The sequence below is a fragment of the Chiloscyllium plagiosum genome, unplaced genomic scaffold (genome assembly GCF_037043375.1).
Source record: "Chiloscyllium plagiosum isolate Xiang-an unplaced genomic scaffold, Cpla_swu_hap1 HiC_scaffold_34, whole genome shotgun sequence".
Classification (NCBI taxonomy): Eukaryota; Metazoa; Chordata; class Chondrichthyes; order Orectolobiformes; family Hemiscylliidae; genus Chiloscyllium; species Chiloscyllium plagiosum.
In genome coordinates, this window is record NW_028270172.1 from 38,083,047 (window position 1) to 38,106,893 (window position 23,847).

At 42.6% G+C, this 23,847-nt stretch overlaps 1 protein-coding gene and 1 long non-coding RNA gene across 4 annotated transcripts in view; one reads left to right on the plus strand and one right to left on the minus strand.

Annotated features, from left to right (window-relative positions):
- LOC148141142 (uncharacterized) overlaps positions 1-12,446 on the plus strand; it is a 37,956-nt gene extending 25,510 nt beyond the window's left edge. Inside the window, exon 3 of the long non-coding RNA XR_015752880.1 lies at positions 11,814-12,446. This is a non-coding gene — a long non-coding RNA (uncharacterized LOC148141142). The remainder of the gene's footprint in view (positions 1-11,813) is intronic.
- The window catches only part of cdkal1 (CDK5 regulatory subunit associated protein 1-like 1), a 616,294-nt gene that overhangs the window by 280,001 nt on the left and 312,446 nt on the right, over positions 1-23,847 (minus strand). For all 3 annotated transcript variants that reach the window (XM_087978607.1, XM_087978608.1, XM_087978609.1), the window contains exon 10: positions 23,564-23,709. In XM_087978607.1, the coding sequence (XP_087834733.1) occupies positions 23,564-23,709 (146 nt within the window). The remainder of the gene's footprint in view (positions 1-23,563; positions 23,710-23,847) is intronic.

The following is a 23,847-nucleotide window of genomic DNA, read 5'->3' on the forward strand; positions in this document are numbered from 1 at the left end:
TCAACCATGGCAAAGCATCAGTTTAATCTTCCGCCATCTCCAAACGGACCCCACCACCAGAGATATATTTCCCTCCCCACCCCTACTAGCATTCCGAAAAGACCATTCTATCCGCGACTCCCTCATCAGGTCCACATCCCCTACCAGCCCATACCCCGCACCTGGCACCTTTCCCTGCAACTGCAGGAAGTGCAAAATCTGCGCCCACACCACTCCCCTCACCTCCGTCCAAGGCCCCCAGGGATCCTTCCACATTAGTCAGAAATTCACTTGCTCCTCTCCCAATGTCACCTACTGTATCCGTTGCACTCAGTGTGGTCTCCTCCACATCAGGGAGACAGGACGTCTTCTTGTGGATCATTTCAGAGAACATCTCTGGGGCACCTGCACCCACCAACCTCAGCACCCTCCCACTTGGTCAAGAACATTCAGGTCCCGAGCCGCTTCCACCACCAAACTGTTACCACCCTACGCCTGGAGGAGGAACGCCTCATATTCTGCCTTGGGACCCTGCAACCACATGAGATAAATGTGGATTTCAACAGTTTCCTAATTTCTCCTCCCCTCACATTATCCCAATCCCAAGCTTCCAACTTGGCATCGCCCTCCGAACCCGTCCATCATTGCCCCCTCTGACCTATCACCTTCTCCCTCACCTTCATCCACCTATCGCTTTCCCAGCTCCCTCTCCCCAACCCCACCCCGCTCCCATTTATCTCTCAGCCCTGATCCACAAGCCGATATGGAGGAGACCACATTCGGATGCTGCCTGACCTGCTGTGCTTTCCCAGCACCCCACTCTCAACTCTGATCTCCAGCATCTGTAGTCCTCACATTTTCCCAGCAGGTTAATCTGCCAAACACTGCTTACCATTGCCTCCCAGGGAATAATTTCCAACATGAATTGGCGATTTAATGAAGCCAACTATTATTTGAACTGTATGTATGGAGGATATTAATAAGATCATTTAATACTCTCTTCTATTGATTATGAGAGATGCAATGTTGAAGTGAGGATTTCATGTTTTCAATGTTGTATAGACTGAAGAGAAATTATTAGTCTAAAAGATTGGCTTTAAACTTATGTTCAAATTCTAAGCATTACTTATAGAAAGACATACTTGCATTTTACATTTTGCACAATTCTCCAGAAAACAAACAGATTGTCTGTAGTATTGCAGTGCATTGTTGAAAGCAGGAAGTGTATGCTGACAGAGACTTCCTACTCAAACCCACTCATCTGCAAGGCCCATAAAATGGAGCTCTGCATGACAGAACCTGAACAGGAAACCTTTTTCCAGATATGCACCATACATATCAAATGCACTGCATGAAAATAACAAGACATAACTCTAGGGAATTGACTGTCACTTAGTTCGGAAATGTGCAAATGTGAACCTAATATAACAGGCTGGTTAGTAATTCTAAAAAAGAATCATGATGGAATTTGTCTTCGCAGAAAAAGATATTGTGGAAAGTTCTTTCAGTTGTGGATTTGTAAAAATGTTCACAAACTTTTTTCAGCATATTACAATTCGTTTCAAGAGGTTGTATGTAATCTCTCTTTGCTGTTGGAGCTTCATTGATTTGGAAAAAAGGAATTTTAAACAACATAGAACACAGAACTGTACAATATAGGAACGAGCCCTTTAGCCCATGATGTTGTGCCAAACGTGACACCAAATTAAACTAATCCCTTCTGCCTGTCCTTTTTCTCAACTAAAAGTCTCTGAAATGTCCCTATCGCATCTGCCTCCATCACCACACCTGACAGTGCGTTCTACACACCTACCTGTTTAAAAAAACCTTGCTCCTCACATCTCCTTTGAACTTTCGCATCTCACATTAAATGCATGCCCCCTAGTTTTAGACATTTCAACTCTGGGAAAAAGATTCTGACCGTCAACCTTATCTATGCATCTCAATCTTATATACTTCTAGCAAATTTCCCCTCAGCCTCCGTCACTCCAGAGGAAACAACCCAAGTTTTTCTAGACTCTCCTTATGGTTCCTATCCTCTAATCCAGGCAGTATCCTGGTAAACTTCTTTTGCCCCCTCTCCAAAGCCTCCACATCCTTCCTGTAATGCGGCAACTAGAATTGAACACAGTACTGTCAGTGTGGCATAACCAAAGTCTTCTAAAGCTGCAACATGACATCCTGACCCTTGTATTCAGTTCCCCGACCAAGAAAAGCAAGCATTCCATACGTCTTCTTCACCACCCTATCTACTTATGAGGGAGCTGTAGACTTCAACCACAAGATCCCTTTGTACATCAACGCTGCTCAGGGTCCTGCCATTAACTGTATACTTCTCCTTAACAGTTTATCCCCCGAAGTGCAGCACCTCATACTTACACGGACTCTATCTGCCATTTCTCCGCCCATACCTGCATATCCCACTGTATCCTTTGACAACCTTCTACACTATCCACAACTCCACCGATCTCTGTATTGTCTGCAAACTTATTATCCACCTTCTACATTTTCATCCAAGTCATTTATATATATCACAAACAGCAGAGGTCCCAGTACGGATCCCGACAGAATACCATGAGGCACAGACCTTTAGCCTGAAAAACAATGTTCCACTGCTAACTGTTGTCTTCCATGGGCAAGCCAATTCTGAATCCTTGTGGCCGAGTCAATGCGGATCCCATGTATCTTAATCTTCTGGTTGAGCCTTACTTAAATCCATGTAGATGAATATACTGCTCTACCCTCATTGATCACCTTCATCACCTCCTCAAAAAAATTCATTCATGTTAGTAAGATATGACCTGCCCTCACAAAGACATGCTAACTGTCCCTAATTAGGCCATGCTTTTTTAAATGTGCATACATCCTATTCCTAACAATTCTCTCCAATTGTTTCCCAACCACCGATGTGAGACTCATCTATCTATAGTTTCCTGGATTATCCTCATTTCCCTTCTTGATTAGAGGAACAACATTAGCTATTCAACAGTCCTCCGGGAACTCTTCAGTGGCTGATGAGGATACAAAGATCTTGGTGAAGGCCCCAGTAATCTCTTCTCTTACCTCTTTCATTAACCTGGGGTAGATACCATCGGGCCCTGGGGACTTATCCACTTTAATACTCTTCAAGAGACCCAACACCACTTCTTCCTTGATCTCAAAATCCCAGAGCATATTGACATGCTCTACACAAATCTCAGTATCCTCCATATCCTTCTCCTGAGTAAATACTGATACAAAGTACTCATTTAGGATTTCACTTATATCTTCTGCCTCAAAGTACGAGTTCCCTCCTTTATCCTTGAACAGTTCTACCTTTTCCTCTTGTTTTTAATATACGTAAAGAATGCCTTGGGATTCTCTTTAATTCTACTTGCCAAGGTCATTTCATGGCCCCTTCTTGCTTCCCTAATCCCCTGCTTGAGTTCTTTAATAACAAATGGCATACGCTTAGCACTGGGTGAATGGAGTAGCTGCTCAAAGTAAAACAGCCAACACTAAACTTTAATATTGGAATTATATCTCTTGCTTACTGAATAAACAATCACTTATTTTGCAATGATTGAGGAAGCTAGCTTTTTCAACAATAGGGAGCATTTTTCTTTGAAGTTTTATTCTCAATCACCTAAACATTTAGTTAGTAGTTTTGCCAATGATTTAACCTACCACAGTAGGGAAGGCAATGGACTAGCAGTGTTGTTGCTAGATTCACAATGCAGAGATCCATGTATTGTGTTGGGGATCCAGATTTTAATCCATGCAATTAAATTGAATTCAATAATAAGAATCTGGCATTGAAAAAGATCACTAAATCATTGCTGATTGTCATAAAATCCAATCTGGTTCACTAACATTCTTTACAGAATGAAACTGTCTCTCTTACTTAGTCTGGCCCTACATATGACTCCAGGTCCATAGTAATGTGGTTAACTCTTAACTGCATTCTGAAATGGCCTAGTAAGCCACTCAGTTATATCAGGCACTAGAACAGAAAAAAAGAATGAAGCCAGGAAAACATGTGGCATTGAATGAGGCACCAGATATGATGACTGCAAACACAGCACTGTCAACGCTGCCAAGTCCCCCTAATTAACATCTGGGGGCTAGATCCAAAATTCAGAGAGCTGTCTCTCAGAATCATACTTTACACATAATATCCAAGACAATACCATCACTCTCCCTGGAAATGTTCAATCCAACCAACAGGTCAGATCCAGCAGAAGTGGCTACAGAATGGTATACAGTCAGGAGGAAGTGCTCAAGGAGTCCTCAACAATCACTCTGAACCCCATGAAAGTTCATGCCATCAGCTCAAACATGAGTGAGGAAATCTCCTGTTGATTACTATGTGCAGTACAAACAAAGAGATCTAGTAGTTTTAGGACTGGGCATCCTTGAGGCGTTGTGGGCCATCACCTCATGGCCCAGCATATCCTGCACTCTATCATCATCATCAAGCTAGGGGATCAAGAAGCAGCACCAAGTATACCTAAAAATGAGGAGTCAATCTGAAGCTGCAAAACAGATGTACTTGCATGCCAAACATCACAAGCAGCAAATGACACACAGAGTTAAGCGATTCCATAACCAATGGATCAGATTGAAGCTCTACAGTCTTGCATTATCAAGTCATGAAAGGTGGTGGACAATTAAACAGCTGGAGGAGGAGACATCACAATCATCCCCATTCTCAATAGTGGACAGGCACAGCACATCAGTGCAAAAGATAAGGCTGAAGCATTTATAACAAAGCTACAGAAGAGGGATTTGGGAGTCCTCAACCACAAACCACAAAAAGGTAGCTCCCAGGTTCAGTGGATGATAGGGAAGGCAATTGCAATGTTGACCTTTATTTCAAATGGAATGGAATATGGAAGTGGGAATGTCTTGCTAAAACTATACAAGGGCACTAATCAAACCTGGAACACTGAACAGTTTTGGGCCTCTTATCTAAGGAAAGGAATGCTGGCATTGTGATACAACCCTCACTGATTTTTCATTATTATCATTTTTATGCTTTTATCAACCTTGATTTGGAGCTGTGAACTGGGAATTATGAGCTGAAGATGACCTGTAAACTTTATGAAACAATTTGTTGTAGATACGAAAAGAACAGACTAAACAAGCTTTTATTTGTTTGTGAGCTCAGGCCTAGAAGCTGATTCTTGATTAAAAGGGTTCTTGCAGATACAGCGACCCTCAGAAGGGCATTCTGTTTAAACAGACAGCTGAAGTTAGTTACTAATGAGGCCAGTACCTGGGAATTGGTTCCGGAAGAGGCCCTATAGTCAAGTGGGTAGCAGATGTTGAATGGTATTTGAGACCTTCGGTAAAGGCAGTCAATCTTTTAGGGCAGAACTACAGTAGAAGCTGTTTGTTTTAAACGGTGTTTTTGTGGGAGTGAGCTTGGCTATTGGTGACACAGCATAAAGATTTGAAAGCTCCCTGCCAAATGTCCCACACCAGCTTCCAGAAGCCCACAGAGTAAAAAGCTAAGTTAGAACTATTACTACTTTTACCTAAATGAACTGATAAACGTTTACAGAAAAGCAACCAAGGAATCCACGTCTATTTCAGTGAATCAATGCATCATGAAGACCACCTCAGCAAACTAGCCGGTTTGGCAATTTTCTTTTATTTATCCCTTAACTGTGCTAATCTGTCTTTTGTGTGAATGAGGTCTGAAGACAAATGTTTTGGGTTTAAAGCATAGACATTAGTTAGGTTACCTTGTTGTTTATTTTTCACTCTGCCAGACTTATTTTAATTGTTGAGCCTACTGTTTAAGATACAAAATTGGTGTCTGGAATGAACTCTTTGCGAAGTCTGGGATTGGCTATTCAAAGGTCTGGTTAGTAACTAGCGGATTAACTATTAGGGCTGTTCAAGGGTTTTAATGTTACTGGATTGCAAAACAGATGTAGAAAGGTTCATTTGGTTTGTTGCCATTCTCCATGTCTTAACAATTGGGTAAAAATCAGACAACACCAGGTTATAGTCCAACAGGTTTATATAGAAGCACTAGCTTTCAGAGCGCTGCTCCTTCATCGGGAATCAAATAATTTCATCAAATAAACCTGTTGGACTATAACCTGGTGTTGTGTGATTTTTAACTTTGTACACCCCAGTCCAACACCGGCGTCTCCAAATCTTAACAATTGGTGGTAGTCCAGAGAAGGTTCACCAGACTGGCACCAGGTATGTAAGAACTGTCTTATTGGGAAATGTTGAGAAGATTGAGTTTGTACTCATTCTAAAGTCAGAAGAACGAAAGGCAACCTTATTGAAACATAAGCCTCTTAGGGAGCTAACAGGGTAGATGTAGAAAGGCTGTTTCCCATTGTGGGAGGAACTCGGTCCAAAGAATAAAATCTCTAAATAAGAGGTCATTTAAGAAAGATGAGATGGAACGTCTTTTCTGAGAAGCTGCAAATTTGAGGACTTCTTAGCCACAGAGCGCTGTTGAGGCTCAGAGATTAAGTATGTTCAAGGTTGAGATAGATTTTATCAGTAAAGGAATCAAAGGTTATGGGGAAAAGGCAGGAAAGTGGAGCTGAGGTAGATCAGATCAGCAAAGATCTCACTGAATGGCACAGCAGACTTGATGAATTGAATGGCCTACATCTGCCCCTATGCCTTTTGGTCATATTGTTTTAATTTTCAGCCCAAAGTGCCAAGTGGATGATCTATCCCTTCCTCCTCCAGAGGTCCCAGAAACAGAGATTCCTCTTACATGATGCTGAAAATGTGTTGCTGGAAAAGGGCAGTAGATCAGGCAGCATCCAAGGAGCAGAAGAATCGACATTTCGGGCATGAGCCCTTCTTCAGGAATGAGGAAAGTGTGCCAAACAGGCTAAGATAAAAGGTAGGGAGGAGGGACTTGGGGGAGGGGCGTTGGAAATGCGATAGGTGGAAGGAGGTTAAGGTGAGGGTGATAAGGTGAGGGTGATAAGGTGAGGGTGATAGGCCGGAGGGGGGTGGGGGTGGAGAGGTCAGGAAGAAAATTGCAGGTTAGGAAAGTGGTGCTGAGTTCGAGGGTTGGGACTGAGACAAGGTGGGGGAGGGGAAATGAGGAAACTGGAGAAATCTGAGTTCATCCCTTGTGGTTGGAGGGTTCCTAGGCGGAAGATGAGGCGCTCTTCCTCCAGCCGTCGTGTTGCTATGGTCTGGCGATGGAGGAGTCCAAGGAACTGCATGTCCTTGGTGGAGTGGGAGGGGGAGTTGAAGTGTTGAGCCACGGGGTGGTTGGTCCGGGTGTCCCAGAGGTGTTCTCTGAAACGTTCCGCAAGTAGGCGGCCTGTCTCCCCAATATAGAGGAGGCCACATCGGGTGCAGCGGGTGCAGGTGAATTTGTGACGGATATGGAAGGATCCATATCATCTTATATGATATCAAGAAATGTTTGGAGGCACTGGATACAGCAAAGGTTTGAGCCCTGACAACATTCCTGCAATAGTAGTATATACCTGTGCTCCAGGACTTGCCACACCTCTTGCCAAGGTGTTCCAGTACAGCTACAACAACAGCAATGACATGACAATCTGGAAAATTGCCCAGATATGTCCTGTCTACAAAAAGCAGGACAAATGCAACTAGACCAATTACTGCCCAAGTCTAAACTCTATCATTATGAAAATGATGGAAAATATAATCAACAGTGCTAGCAAGCAGCACTTTCTTAGCAATAACCTGCACACTGATATTCAGTTTGGATTTCTCTGAGGTCATTAACCTCCTGATCTTAATACAGCCTTAGTTTAGAAATGGTCAAAAGAGCTGAATGCCAGAGGTGAGAGTTATTGCTCTTGACATCAAGGCCACATTAGGTAGAGCTGTAGCAAAACTGCAGTCAATGGGAATCAGGAGAAAACTGATTGGAGTCATAAAGGACGACACTTGTGGTTTGTGCTTGTTGGAGGTCAGTCATCCCAGCTACAGGACATCTCTGCAGGAGTTCATCATAGCAGTGTCCTTGGCCCAACCATTTTCAGCTGCTTCATCAATCACCTTCCATCTTTCATAAGGTCAGCAGGGAGGTTCTCTGATGACTGCACAATATTCTGCACCATTTGCGATTCCTGAAATGCTGAAGTGGTTCAAGCCCAAAGTACAGCAAGACATGGACAATATCTAGGCTTGGGCTTATAAGTGACAAATAACATTCATGCCACACAAATGCCTGGCAATGCCCATCTTTGACAAAAGATAATCTAACGATCACATCTCAATATTAAATAACATTGCTGTCACTTAATCCCCCTCTTTCAACATTGATTACTGAATTGCACAAGTCCTAATCATACAGGTTCTGTGGCCAAAACATCATGTCCCCTGAGGCTAGGAACCCTACAGTGAGTAACTCATTCTATTATTCCCCAAAACTTTTCTCCAAGCTGCAACGCACAAGTCAGGAATGTGATGGAATACTCCCTTCCAGCCTGGGAGAAAATGAGGACAGCACATGTAGAGATCAAAGTTGAAACGTGTAGCGCTGGAAAAGCACAACAGGTCAGACAGCATCAGAGCAGCAGGACAGTTGATGTTTCGGGCATAAGCCCTTTTTCACAACTGTCTTCCTTTCTGACTGATGAAGGACTTATGTCCAAAACGTCGACTCTCGTGCTCCTTGGATTCCTCCCTATTAGCCTGGATGAGTGCAGCTCCAACAACCTCAATAAACTAGATGCCATCCAGAACAAAGCAGCCTGCTTGTTTGGCACCACATCCTCAAACATTTAGTGTTTCCAAGATACACTATAGAAATTCACATTGCTCCTTGACACCACCTTCCAAACCCGCAACCACTTCCATCTCGAAGAACAGCAGCAGCAAATACATGGAAACACAACTAACAACAAGTTTCCTTACAGATGTGTTCTCTCCTGACTGGGAAGTATAGCAGTGTCCCTAAGTCAAAATCCTATAACTCCCTCCTTAATGGTATCATAGGTCTACTTACACTAAATGAACCTCAGAACCTAAAGAAGATAGTTGATTATCATCTTCACAAGAGCAACTAGTTTTAGGTAATCAGTGCTGGCTCAGCTAGAAACCTCACATTCCATACGTGAAATTAAAAAAAATCTTTGTATACATAATTTACTGAATAGCAGGACATATATCAGGTCCATAAATATGATCACAATGTCTAATACCATTACCAATTTAGGATTGACATGTCAGTAGTAGCGTGAATTAGTGAACATTATCTGTGCACCCAATGATGGGAGATCCAGAACATCAGCACAACAGGAATAAGATAAACTGCCACACTCAACTAATTGGTAGATCTTAGTGTCCAACCTCATTGGAACTACAAAAAAAATTAGTAGAAACCAAAATGGTTTCAGAGGCAAGAAACCTTCAAAAAGGTTTAGCAGAACTCTGCCATGTAAAAATACAGTTTGCCTTTGAGAGTCAATCCTCTACAAGTAAAGCAGAGAGCCTTTCATTTTGTAGACTGTCCGGCAACTAATGAGATTTGCCCCAATGTAACGTAATACCCCAATTAATTTATATAGTTGTTTCCAAAGTATGATGTGCAGACCTTTAGTGAGGCTCCCCAGTATGCAATGGCTGCAGATGAGATATCTAGTTCCAAGAGGAGGAAGGATGAATTGGCTCTCTTTCTTTACTCACTTGCCCACAACATGGCCCACTTTTTATTTATGTCTTTAGGTTTCCTGAGTTGGTGATGCCATTTCCGATGGTGATGTAATTTCCTGTTCTTTTTGTGGCTAGTTGATGTTCCATGACCCACTTTCACTAGTATCTTTACATACAGATGAGGAAAGACACCACCTCGACTGGGACAACACATCCATCCTTGGACAAGCCAAACAGACACGCATGAGAGTTCCTAGAAGCATGGCAATCCAACCCGAACTCGATCGAAAAACACATTGACTTGGATCCCATTTACCATCCCCGAGAAAAAAAAGCAGGAATGACATCACCAACCCGAGGAAACCTAAACATATAAATAAAAAGCGGGCCATATCACCAGTACTTCACCCGAGGCTCACTGATTATGTTACCTAGTATGGTGACGAAACATCTGAAAACGAACTCTCCAGCTCATCGAGCAAACTTACATCCAGAAGGACCCAATTTCACAAGGCGTTCATGAGTTAACAAAGAATGAATTTATTAATTATTAAACACAAGAAGAATTCATGGAGACTGAAAAGGTAAAAGTTAAATAAAAAAGTCAAAAATATGGATCCATCTCGAGCTTGTTTACTTAAGAACAGATAGTAGAATGTTGTGGCCACTGCAATGCAAGTCACTGGTTGCTTTGATATTAATAATCTATAGTCCATTTCGAGATTCCTAGTTTTGCAGGTTGGCTGAGAATCTTTTTGGTGTTTAGTCTCTTTGTCTGGCTTGCTAGCTCGCTGATTTTAAGCACTCAGCAAGGGACAGTCTCATGGAGACAAATCCTAAAGTGAATGGTCTATGTTTCTAGAAGTTCTGAAAGCTATATCAATATGGAGTTTTGTTGCTGCCTCCCGTGATTGAATATCAGCATTTACAGAGATATGGAGTGATCTAACTGGTTACATGATCTACATGATTGAAGCCTTTATAGAGAAAACTGACAGAAAAAACTATTTCTTTCAATTGAAGAATCCAGGAAACAGGAATATAATTAAAATTTTTAAAGTGTATTCTTTCAAGTGATGGGCATTGCTATAAGGCCAGCCTTTGTGGTGCATCCCTAATTGGCCTTGAAGTGAGTGTCTTGCATTTCAGGAAGCAGTTAAAAGTCAATCACATTGCTGCGAATATTGAGTTCCTTTTGAGCCAGACCAGGTGAGGATGGCAGATATCCTTTCTTAAAGAACATAAGTGAATGGCAAAAACATAAATTTTACAACAATACTGGAACTGGCTTTTAATTCCAGATTTTATAAACCGAATTTAAATTCCACCAGCTACTATGGCAGGATTTGAATCAATATCCCATAACATTAGCCTGTCCTCTGGATTACTAATCCAGTGACATTACGACTGCACCATCATGTCCACTTATGAAGGTCAAACGTCATGTCAGAAAGTAAGTTTTCACACAAAGGGAAGTGGGGTTCTAAAGTTCTATTTTCTAAATAGCTGTCAAGACCAGGTCAATTGAAAATATTAAAACTTGGATTGATAGGTTTTATTCACCAAATGTATTCAGAATTAGAGAACCAAGGCAGTTAGATAGAGGTCAGGAACAAATCAGTCTTGATCTAACTAAATGGTATGGAAGAGTCACGAGACTGAATGGCCTGCTTTTGTTTGCACATCCTATGCTCCAGTGTCAGGTATGTTGGCCCTTGCTGGCTATAAAGCCCCCTAATTTCAACACTTTAGAAAAACATTATTGCCAAGTCCAGCCCAGTAAACAAAGTTAAATCTGACATCAAGCCAATTCTATCATAGAAATGTTTGCAATGTTGCTCATAGAAACAATGAGATGTCTTGTGCGAAGATAACTTCAGAAAAAAAAAACTCACTCGCTACAGTGACTAGTGTTGTCTGGTATACAACTCTCATACAGAATTAAAGCTAAATCCACTTAAATTTAAACTGGCACACATCATTTTGAATGAAACAGTAAAACTCAATCAAGGGGTTAGTTATATCATCCGTATGCATGATCTTATTATGATCCACACATAAGAAGAATCTGCTTCAGATTGATAAATATTGAGTTTTTACACACCCAAACATCAACAGTCAAGAATAAGTTTTTAACCTCCTAATTAAGATATGACCACCTCATTTCTGTACTGGGATTAATTTCTTTCACCTCTCAACATATTTTCCTTTTCTCTTTGTTCCTCTAGTTAACCTATCAAGTTTGCACTTGGATTTTCAGCCAGAAGCTATCATGTCCAATTTGTTGCTTTTGCTCAAACTGACAGGCAGACTACTGCGACCACTAGGACTCATAGCAGCACACAAACCAACAGCCACTCTCAGACAACAACTCACCAGGACGAAGGACCCGATACCCAGCATGAACGAAAACCAATGTAGTGCACAAAATCCCATGCAAGGACTGCACAAAACACTACATAGGACAAACAGGAAGACAGCTAACGGTCCGCATCTATGAACACCAACTAGCCACGAAACGACATGACCAGCTATCCTTAGTAGCCACACACTCAGATGACAAGCAACATGAGTTCGACTGGGACAACACTACTATTATAGGACTAGCCAAACAGAGATCAGCCAGGGAATTCCTAGAGGCATGGCACTCATCCACAGATTCAATCAATATGCACATCGACCTGGACCCAATATACCGACCACTGCAGCGGACAGCTGGAACTGACAATCGGAAGCGGCAGGTACAAATCACTATAAATGCTGGAGGAAACATCACAGAAGCGCTTCACAGGAGGCTCCCAAGCACTGAGGATGTCACCTAGACAGGGGACGAAACGTCTGCAACACAAATTCCAAGCTCGGCAAACAGAACCACAACAACAATTTATGTCAAAATAATCATGAACAAAATAAATAATTTTCCAACTTGCTGTTTCATTTGTTGGTGACTATCTTAATATGTCATGATATGTCATCATAAGTTAGCAACCACCTGATGATGGAACAGCGCTCCAAAACCTAGTGCTTCCACATAAACCTGTTGGACTATAACCTGGTGTTGTGTGAATCTTAATTTGTGTCCTCTTGTGTTGAGTGTTTACAGCACGGAACAAGGTGCTTCAGCCCATTGTATTTGCACTGGTCATCCAGCATCTGTCCAATTGCATGCAGTGGCATTTCAAATGCTCACCTTAATATTTCTTGAACATCCGAGGGTTCTCACCTCTGCCATCGTTTCAGACAGTAGGCTCCAGATTCAAAAGGTGTGGCACTGGAAAAGCACAGCAGGTGAAGCAGCATGCAAGAAGTAGGAGAGTCGATGATTCAGACATAAGCCCTTCTTCAGGAATGTGGAGGAGAGAAGAGAGAGGAGAGATAAATGGGGGGTGGGAGTGTGGCTGGGGAGAAGGCAGCTTGGAAGGTAGCTTGGGAGGTGATAGTGATAGATTGGAGTGGAGGGTGGAGCACTTAGGTGAGAAGAAAGATGGTACAGTTGAAGAGTGCAGAGCCAGGTTGAAGGGTTGGATCTGGTATAAGGGGAGGGGAGATGAGGAAACTGATGAAACCAACATTTGATGCCGTGTAATTGGAGGGTCCCAAGGCGGAAGATGAGGCATTCATCCTCCTGGTGTTGGGTGGCTTGGACTTGGCAGTGGAGGCAGCCCAGGACTTGCATGTCCTTGGCAAAGTGGAAGGGGAAGTTGAAGTGGTCATCCACAGGGCAGTGGGGTTTGTTTGGTGTGGTGTGTCCCAGAGATGTTTTCTGGAATGTTCTGCAATTTGGCATCCTGTCTCCATAGTGTAGAGGAGACCACATGGAGAGCAACGGACACAGCAGATGAGGTATCAGGAAAACCTCTGCCGGATGTGAAAGGATCTTTTGGGGCCTTGGATGGAGGTGAGAGGGGAGGTGTAGGCACAGGTTTTACACCACTTGTGGCGGCAAGGGAAGGTGCCGGGAGTGGAGAGTGGGTTTGTGGGTGGAGTGGACCTTACGAGGGAGTCATGGAGGGAATGGTCTCTGCAGAATGCTGATGGAGTGGGGAGGGAAATATATCTCTGGTGGTGGGGGTCACCTTGCCCCCAGACCCACACTGCTTCTATTTATCTCTTAGCCCCTTTTCGGCCCCCTCCACACTCCTGATGAAGTCATTATGCTCAAAACATCAACTCTCCTGCTCCTCGGTTACTGCCTGATCTGCTGTACTTTTCCAGATCCACACGTGGACTCTGATCTCCAGCATCTGCAGTCCTCACTTTCTCCTAGTCAGCTCCAGATATCCACTACCATCTAGGTTAAAAAAAATCTTTCCTCAAATCTCCTCTAAGACTTCTGCTCCTTACCTTCAAATTATGCTCCTTGGTTATTGACCCCTTGACTAAGGGAAAGAATTTTGTTCTATCTAATCTGCTCATAATTTTGTATACCTCAATCAGGCACCCCCTCAACCTTCTCTGCTGGGGATCCAAGATGGCGGCGACCCAGCAAATCTGAGTCTATAGTGCTCCTCCCAAGATTTGGGCAAAGTAGGCCATCCACCTCCTCCACACTCACCAAATCACTTAAAATAGTTTTTACTTAATGTAATTAGTTGCTCAGTACTGAATTTAAACAATCTAATCTCCTGTAAAAATGACTAAAGGGAAGGGAGCCCGCAGTTCTCAGCAGGCAGGAACCCCTCCCCCAACCTCCCCAGCTGCAGCTGAGGCATCCGCAGCCGCCCCGGGGGACTTACCTACAGTGGCGAGCCTCGTGGAAATAATCTCCAAACTTGACGCGAAGATCGATGCCTTCAGCAAAGAGTCCCAGAGCCAATGGAATTCACTCTCTGCCACGCTACAAAAGCACGACCGAGATATCGAGGAATTCAAGCGCCGAGTTGGAGAGGCGAAGCTAAAGGCTGCGACCTCCGAGACTATAGCAGAATCGACCATGGATCGGGTCCGGACTCTCGAACAGCAAGTCCGGACCTTAGAAAATCACATCGATGACCTTGATTCTTGAGGTCGTCGAAAAAATATTAGTTTGCTGGGCCTTCCCGAACAGGAAGAAGGAGGCCAGCTTACAGCGATTCTCGAACAGTGGCTTCCACAGCTTTTAAATCTGGAGGCTGGATCCGGCCAGGTAGGGGTGGAATGGGCCTACGGGTTGCAATACGCGGGCCCGACTCGAACCAGCGCCCCCACCCAGTCCTGTTCCGGCTGCAGAGCTATAAGGAGAGGCAGATACTCTTAGAAGTTTCCAGAAATCTTGGGAAAGATCTCCAAGCCATGATTTATAAAGGATCCAAGATTATGTTATTCCAGGACTTTTCCCCAGCTCTGGTCCAAAAGAGGAAGGTGTTTGACGAAGCGAAGTGTTTAAGGGACTTAAATATTCAGTACTCCTTGCGCTACCCAGCAATGCTACGCTTTAGCCATGAAGGGTCCGTCTACAACTTCGGATCGCCAGAGAAGGCCAAGGAATTTTTGGATTCTCTTAGATAAATTGTAAGAGTTAATTGATGTTGTTTTGCTCTCCCTCCACTCCGGTTTACACCCCCTTTTTAAAATATTAATCCCTTTCATTACCTTACTGTTTAATATTATCTTCGGGGGTTGGGGAGAGAGGTTTATTTATTTATTCTCTACTTAGCGATTTTCTTCCCCCCACCCCTTTTTTTATATATAAATAGGCCGGGGGGGTCTAGTTAATGTAGGTGGGGGGAGGTGGTTACCTTATCCTATTTTATCTCTGTCTTTAGGAGTGGGGCTGTTTTCCCCTGTTATTTTCTATTACTATATTTAATTATTACTTGTTGAGACTGTGCAATTTTATAGTTATATATGTTTATACATGGTATTAACATTACCAAACATATCCAGGTGTTGGTGTGGGTGGGGGGGAGGGGTAGGGTGCTCACTGTTAATTCTAGCTCTGTAGTGTATTTGAATTTTCTTCATCCTATTGTGGGGTGCCTGGGTCAAGGGTGGGGCACTGGTTGGGACAGGATATGATGGGCTTTTGGAAAGGAAGTGATGCCCCCTGGGAACAAGAGGGAAAATCTCCATTTAAATATATTTTATATTGTTTTTTATTTAGAAATAGTTTTTTATTATATTGATGAGAGTGTATTAAAGAGCCTTTATTTTTGTGAATTTTATATGCTCAATGCTCGGGATGTTCTGGATACGGTTTCCCCTCCCGAGGGGTCTCGAACTTGCCCGGACGATTATGGTTAATCAGTCAGGTAAATGGTGCACCAGGAACGTCAAGGGGAGTAATTCTCCAATCAAAAGGTAGAAAATATTATCAAACCTCAAGAAAGAAAGGATTGATATAGCTCTCCTACAGGAGACACACTTATTGGATAAAGAACACTTGAAATTACGACATGGTGGATTTGATCAGGCCTCCTTTTCTTCCTTCAGCTCAAAATGTAGGGGAGTTGTTATCCTTATTCGGAAGAATTTCCCTTTCAAAATCCTAAACCAGATAAAAGACGAATCTGGATGATATATTCTGATTAAAGCCCTTATAAATGGAGAGGAATATGGGATCTTAAATCTGTATTGTTCCCCGGCACTTCCTTCACATAACGGAAGCCTTCTCAAAATTGATGGCTCTCGGTGCTCATCATACAATTATAGGGGGAGATTTTAATTGTATTATGGAGTCGGAAATAGATAGGATTCCCAAAAGTACTGCAGGAGTATCTCCCAGATCCAGACAATTGGTGGATTTGAACAAAGAATTAGGACTAGTAGATGTATGGAGGTGCCTTCACCCACAGGGTAGAGATTTTTCTTTTTATTCCAATCCACATAAATGTCATAAAAGAATTGATATGTTTCTTGCCCCCTCGATTTTTTAAAATTCCATATCATCCTGTAAACTAGGCAGTATAACAATTTCTGATCACACTGCTGTATATATGGAAATCAAGGCAAGGAACAATGAGACATCCCCCCGGCACTGGCGTATGGATCCCTTCCTGATGAAGGGTAGTAAATTTGTAAAGTACTTCTCTCAAGAATTTAAAACTTTTTTAGAAATTAATTCAGGTACGGCTAGCAACCCATCAATGATGTGGGAGACCATCAAAGCTTACGTGCGAAGTTTGATCATTTCATACTCAGCGACCCAGAAAAAATTAAAGGGAGTACAACAGCGTCTGCTCGAAGCTTGCTTAAAAGCAGCTGAAACAGCATACGCTGACAGACCTTCTATTATTAAATTACGAAGGATTACGGCCCTTAGGACAGCTCTAAACACTACGCTTACCCAAATGGCCAAGAGGGAAATATTATTTGCAAAACAAAGGTTATATGAATTTGGCGATAAACTTGGTAGATACTTAGCATTTCTCGCAAAGATAAAAAAGGCCCCTCAAACTATTATGTCTATCAAGGAAAGTACGGGTCTTCTGACTCATGATCATAAAAGGATTAACACAATCTTTAGAAAATTTTATTCTGATTTATATAAATCGCAGGATTGCACAGACAGAGGTAGGAGGATGCAGTCATTTTTTAAAAACCTGACCTTTCCGGACCTAACTCCGGAACAGGTATCGGTCCTGAATGCTCTCTTAACAAGCCAAGAAATACTTGACACAATCAGGCAACTTCAGAGCGGTAAGGCACCTGGCCCAGATGGCTTTCAAGCTGAATTCTATAAAGAATTTACAAGAGTATTGGCTTGCCCACTTATGGACATGTATAACTACTCATACAGTCAGGGCTGTTTCCCGCCTTCTCTGAAAGAGGCGAATATCTCTCTTATTCTCAAAAAAAGAAAAGGACCCAGAAGATTACACGTCATACAGACCAATATCCTTGCTAAATGTAGATTTTAAAATCCTTTCTAAAACATTAGCATTGAGGCTAGAAAGGGTACTGCCACACATCATAAAGGAGGATCAGACTGGGTTTATTAAGGGTCGTAGATCATCCAATAATGTTAGAAGGGTTTTGAATGCGATTCAAGCCTGCAATCAGGGAAAGATACCAGGAGTAGTAGTCTCATTAGATGCGGAAAAGGCATTCGATAGGGTCGAATGGTCATATCTGTTTTACACATTGGAAAGGTTTGGCGTTAGAAAGGTGTTTACCATATGGGTCTCAAGATTGTATAATGATCCCAAAGCAGTTGTGATTACCAATGAATTAGGCTCGGACAGCTTCAGTGTGGATAGGGGCTGCAGTCAGGGATGTCCTCTTTCGCTTTTGCTATTTACGCTAATAATTGAGCCACTAGCAGAAGCTATACGGGTTGACCCTAATATAACAGCCCCGAGGATTGGTACAGGTAAACATAAAATTACCCTTTATGCAGATGATGTTCTTCTATTTTTCAGTAATCCTTTGATGTCCGTGCCTCGTTTAATCCAAGTTATTAATACATTTAGTGCATTTTCAGGCTATAAAATTAATTTTTCAAAATTGGAGGCTATGCCAATGGGTTGCCTTGCTAGTATATCCCACCTTTTAGACGGATCCCACTTTCCCTTTCGGTGGTCCCTGGAGGGTTTCTTATATTTAGGCATTTTTATCACCCCAGTATTTGGTCAGTTATACAAGGCTAACTTTGTGCATTTACTGGAAAGGATAAGGTAGGACCTTCAGCAATGGGGAGACTTTCCAATTTCCTGGTTAGGCAGAATAGCACTAATTAAAATGAATGTCCTGCCCCGTCTCCTGTACCCTATGAGAATGCGTCCGGTGATGCTACCGAGACTGGCACTACGTAAATAGTATGGCTTTATCTGGAATCATAGACGACCCCTCATTAAGCTGAAGAAGCTACAGCTTCCACAGGCAAGGGGAGGACTGGATTTCCCAGATTTTATGAAATATCAGTTAAGCTACATAGCTACATAGCCGATTGGGTCTTGTCTGACCTGCAATCAACTTGGCTGGACGTCGAGGCTTCTCAAGTAAAATGCCCACTTATTAACCTCTTGTTTTCAGACAAGAGGAAAATCATCACGGATCACTGTAAAAACCCTATAATACTAAACACAATTAAAGCTTGGAATATAATGCGGCAAAATGAGGGCAACTCACATAAAACATCCCCCTATACTCATAATGGGAGTATGGGGGTTTCAACCAGGGCTTACAGATGCCACTTTTAAACTCTGGAGATCCAGGGGTATCTCCTGTTTAGGGGATCTGTTTAAAGAAGGCGTCCTGGTGTCTTTTGAACAGCTGCATCAGAAATTTGGATTTACCTAATGGTGATCTCTTTCGATATTTCCAAATTCGAAATTACATACAGAAGACGACTACGCTATTAGATAGCCTTTATAAATCAGAAAGAGAATGTAGAGTGTTATGGCCAATGGGGGTATCTTTGGTCAGGGAGAAAGTGAGGTCTGCAGATGCTGGAGATCAAAGTTGAAACTTTATTGCTGGAACAGCACAGCAGGTCAGGCAGCATTCAGGGAACAGGAGATTCGACGTTTCGGGCACAGGCCCTTCTTCAGGAATGAGCACAGAGTGTTCAGCAGGAGAAGATAAAAGGTAGGGAGGAGGGACTTGGAGGAGGGGCGTTGGAAATGTGATAGGTGGAAAGAGGTCAAGGAGAGGGTGATAGGTCGGAGTAGGATGGAGGCGGAGAGGTCAGGAAGAAGACTGCAGGTCAGGAAGGCGGTGCCGGGCTGGAGGGATTCGGCTGAGACAAGGTGGGGGGAGGGGGGATGAAGAAACTGGTGAAGTCCAAGTTCATCCCCTGTGGTTGGAGGGTTCCCAGTCGGAAGATAAGACGCTCCTCCTCCGACCGTCGCGTTGTTGTGGTTTGGCGGTGGATGAGTCCAATGACCTGCATATCCTCGGTGGAGTGGGAGGGGGAGTTGAAATGCTGTGCTACAGGGTGGTTGGGTTGGTTCATCTGGGTGGCCCAGAGGTGCTCTCTGAATCGCTCCGCAAGTAGGCGGCCTGTCTCCCCAATATAGAGGAGGCCACACAGGCTGTAGCGGATGCAGTAGATGATGTGGGTGGAGGTGCAGGTGAATCTGTGGCGGATATGGAAGTTTCCTTTGGGGCCTTGGAGAGAAGTGAGGGGGGAGGTGTGGGCGCAAGTGTTGCACCTCCTGCGGTTGCAAGGGAAGGTGCCGGGAGTGGAGGTTGGGTCGGTGGGGGGTGTGGATCTGACAATGAAGTCGCGGAGGGAGTGGTCTCTACGGAAAGCTGATAGGGGAGGGAAATATATCCTTGGTGCTGGGGTCTGTTTGGAGGTGGTGGAAGTGACGGCGGATGATGCGCTGTACATGGAGATTGGTGGGGTGGTAGGTGAGGACCAGTGGGGTTCTGTCCTGGTGGCGGTTGGAGGGGCGGGGCTCAAGGGCGGAGGAGCGGGAAGTGGAGGAGATGCGGTGGAGGGCACCGTCGACCACGTCGGGGGGGAAATTGCGGTCTTTGAAGAAGGAGGCCATCTGTGTTGTACGTATTTTGAACTGGTCCTCCTGGGAGCAGATGCGGCGGAGACGAAGGAATTGGGAGAATGGGATGGCGTTTTTACAGGGGGCAGGATGGGAGGAGGTGTAGTCCAGGTAGCTGTGGGAGTCGGTTGGTTTGTAGTAGATGTCCGTGTTGATTCGGTCGCCTGAGATAGAAACAGAAAGGTCTAGGAAGGGGAGGGAGGAGTCCGAGACTGTCCAGGTGAATTTGAGGTCGGGGTGGAAGGTGTTAGTGTAGTGGATGAACTGTTCAACCTCCTCGTGGGAGCACGAGGTAGCGCCGATACAGTCATCAATGTAGCGAAGGAAAAGATGGGGGGGTGGGGCCAGTGTAGTTGCGGAAGATGGATTGTTCCACATACCCTACGAAGAGGCAGGCATAGCTGGGGCCCATGCGGGTGCCCATGGCTACTCCTTTTGTTTGGAGAAAGTGGGAGGATTGGAAAGAAAAAGTATCTTTGGTCAGCACTATTTATCATTTATTACATGATGAAGTATTGGGAGATATGGACAATCTGCTTAAAACATTGGATCAGGATTTGGGACAGGAAATCGCTATAGAAATGTGGAATGACATTTGGGAAAATGCCAGAAAAATATCCATCTGCAACAGAACTCAGGCCATTCAGTTGAAGATACTTCATAGGGCCCATATAGCACCGGAGCGATTGGCAAAATTTAAGGCAGGAGCATCTCCAATGTGTCCCAAATGTAAAATAGAGGTGGGTACTCTTGTACATTGCTTATGGACCTGTCATAAGATCCGTAGATATTGGATTAAAGTAGCAAGTGCTTTGACAGAAATCTTAGGAATGGAAATTAGAGTGGATCCAGTATCTCTCCTTTTGGGCTTTTCGAACTTACCCTCCCTGGATATGCATGGGAAGAGATTATTTTCCTTTCTCTCTTTCTGTGCAAGGAAAAATATTTTGGTAAACTGGGTGGCTGAGGGCCCCCCTGGACTTTAGAATTGGCACAAAATAATCATGGAATGTATTTCCCTTGACTTCCTTACAAATATGGTGCACCGAGACACCGAATTATTCCATAAAATATGGCAGCCCTTCTTGAATTAAACAAATACAGATATTTCAGCCATCCTAACATGAGCTTTTATTTAATTAAGATGGCGAACCTGGCTGGTCCGGGGCCCCTTGGGAGAGGAATCCCGCACGAATACAGGTTTTGTTATGATTTGATGTTAACACATTCCGAGCATGTATCTTACTACTCACTGTCTGTGTTATCCATCGTCTTTTTTTCCCTGAGTAATGTAAGATGCTTAATTATACACTCTGGTTAGTTGTAGGTTAGATTAGTAGTTAGTTGAGTTTTGTTTTTTTCTCTCTTGGTATCTCTTTTTTCTGTTTGATAGATTTTGGTTATTATTTATTTAAGATTTAATTGTATATTAATGTTTATGCTTGGGGCTTTTTTTAAATTTGTAAACTTGTAAAAATACATTAAATTTTCAACAAAAATATCTATTAAAAAAAACCTTCTCTGCTCTATGAAAAACAACATCGGCCTATCTGGTCTTACTTCATAATTGAACCACCTCACTGAAGTGACATCCTGGTGAATCTCCTCTGCACCCTTTCTAGCGCAATCACACCCTTCCTCTCGTGTGGTGACCAGAAATGCACACAGTACTCCAGTTGTGGCTGAACTAACACCATATGCAGCTCCATTATAAATTCTTTGCTCTTGTATTCAATGCCTTCACTAAGAAAGACAAGTATACATAGTCCTTCTTAACTACTTTATCTATTTGTCATTCTCTCGAAGATTTTAAGGACATGCACACTGAGGTCCCACTTTCTAGAGTCCTACCATGCAACATGCATTCTCTTGCTGACCAATGAAAGCACGACACCACTAGGTATCACTACCATAATGCCAGACACATCTTTCAGGCCACCTCTCAACCGACTCAACTCCAGTGAGCCCTGATGTCTTAATTCCCTGTTCATAAATGTAATTTTAATTATTCAGTGACAAGGACAACAATAGCTTTGATCATTAGCCATCCCATTGATAACAATTCAATGCAAAGTTAAGAGGGTGCCAAGTTGTCTCTAGGAGTTTCTTTAGGTTTGGTCTAGTCATATAACTACCAAACCAATTTGTATTTATGTAACACCTGCATTATGGTTAAATTGAAAAAGCATTCTGAGAAACCTGTTCACTTTCATTATAACACTATTATACATATCATATATATGCCTGGAAGCAGAAGCACCATTTTGGTTTTGTTGCCTAAACGAAAATAATAATAATTGAAAAATAAATGATCAAAAATATTTGATTGATCATTAAAGCTGTCATTTTGTTCTGGTCTTAGGTGTGTTGAGCTCTCCAACACATCCACACAGACTAAAATTCTTTTCAAATCCTGGGAAGATCAACTTCCACTAAAGTTTGGGTAGGTATGAGCAAGATAGTAACGCCAGGCTTATGACTTTTGAGCAACTGTGCATGCTCCATGATAATTAATAACAGAAAAATCATGATTAGAGCACTAACAAATTCTTGATACAAAAATTTCAGAGTGAGGAGTTGTAACAAGAACAATAACTTGTAAATCAATCCCATAACATGATCCTAGATGATCTCTGTTGTACATGATGTTCATAAAATCCACTTTAATTAAGTCAGTCACAGACTTGAAGATGATGGCTCAATGTTCAATGATGGAATTTTGGACCAGGAACAGGGATAGGTGGTTGAAAATAGAGATCGGCTTACCAGACAACAATAATAGCACGCTTGTTAAAATTTAATCTAAGAGAACAAAGTACAACATGTTCAGAAGGAGACAAGTCAGAAGAGAGGGGAGTAGAAACAATGAGACACCAATGTCATATTAGGGTGAAGAGTAACATCTAGAGAAAGTTCCGGCTTGAGAGAATTCTAAACATGTGTAAAATGATCTGTTATGCAAGGGGAGGGTCCCTGGCACAGAAGTAGCATGAAGGTGAAAGAAGAGGAGTTCAGTCTTGGCTGTTTATGAAATTCATTACAGTGCATACAGTGATAAAGACAACCGTTCTGCTAAGGACATAACATTGAGGGCTGGAGAGGAGAAGATCTGATGGCATTGTGAAAACACAGCAATTATTCTCCATCTGCTACAATTCTCATACAAGGACCAACTGAAATCTTTTGGCTGTGTTAGTGGACAATTTTACAGAGGCCTATAAATATTCAGCAAAGTTATTGATTCACTGGCATCAAAACTTGGAAGCTTTTCTCAAAGACTAATTAAATAGAGAAACCACATGAAAAGAAATAGCAGTTAAACAGTGAACTTCAAATACACAATACTGTTGAAATGTTTAAAATACTGTTCTGCGCACTTTAGCACTTAAACAAGATTTGAATTGCTATATGAATTATGTAAAGGTGCAGTAAAGAACAATAATTGTTATTTAGATACTAAATGTCTTATAAAATCTGATTCCAAAGGTGAAACTTAGGACATTTGTTTAACTTTGAAATATGACTGGTGACAATCCAAATTCAAAATTACTTACTGCTTCTTCAAGAAGTTTACTACCAACTTAAAGTCTGCTATGCAGTACTCTCTCTTCATGTCCATAAGAACGCTATCTGATCCAGTCTGAACTGGCACATGAAGGAAGGAATAAACCCTTGGATGGCAGAGAATTTTTGCCATTTCCTGCAAGGAAAAAAAGTGAACTCCAGCTGTAATACATCAATTGTATAGTTTCTCTTAAAATGCACAAAAATACCATGCAATTCACATGTGCTGTCAATAGAATGGAGAACATTCAGTAACTATTACCTTCAAATTTCA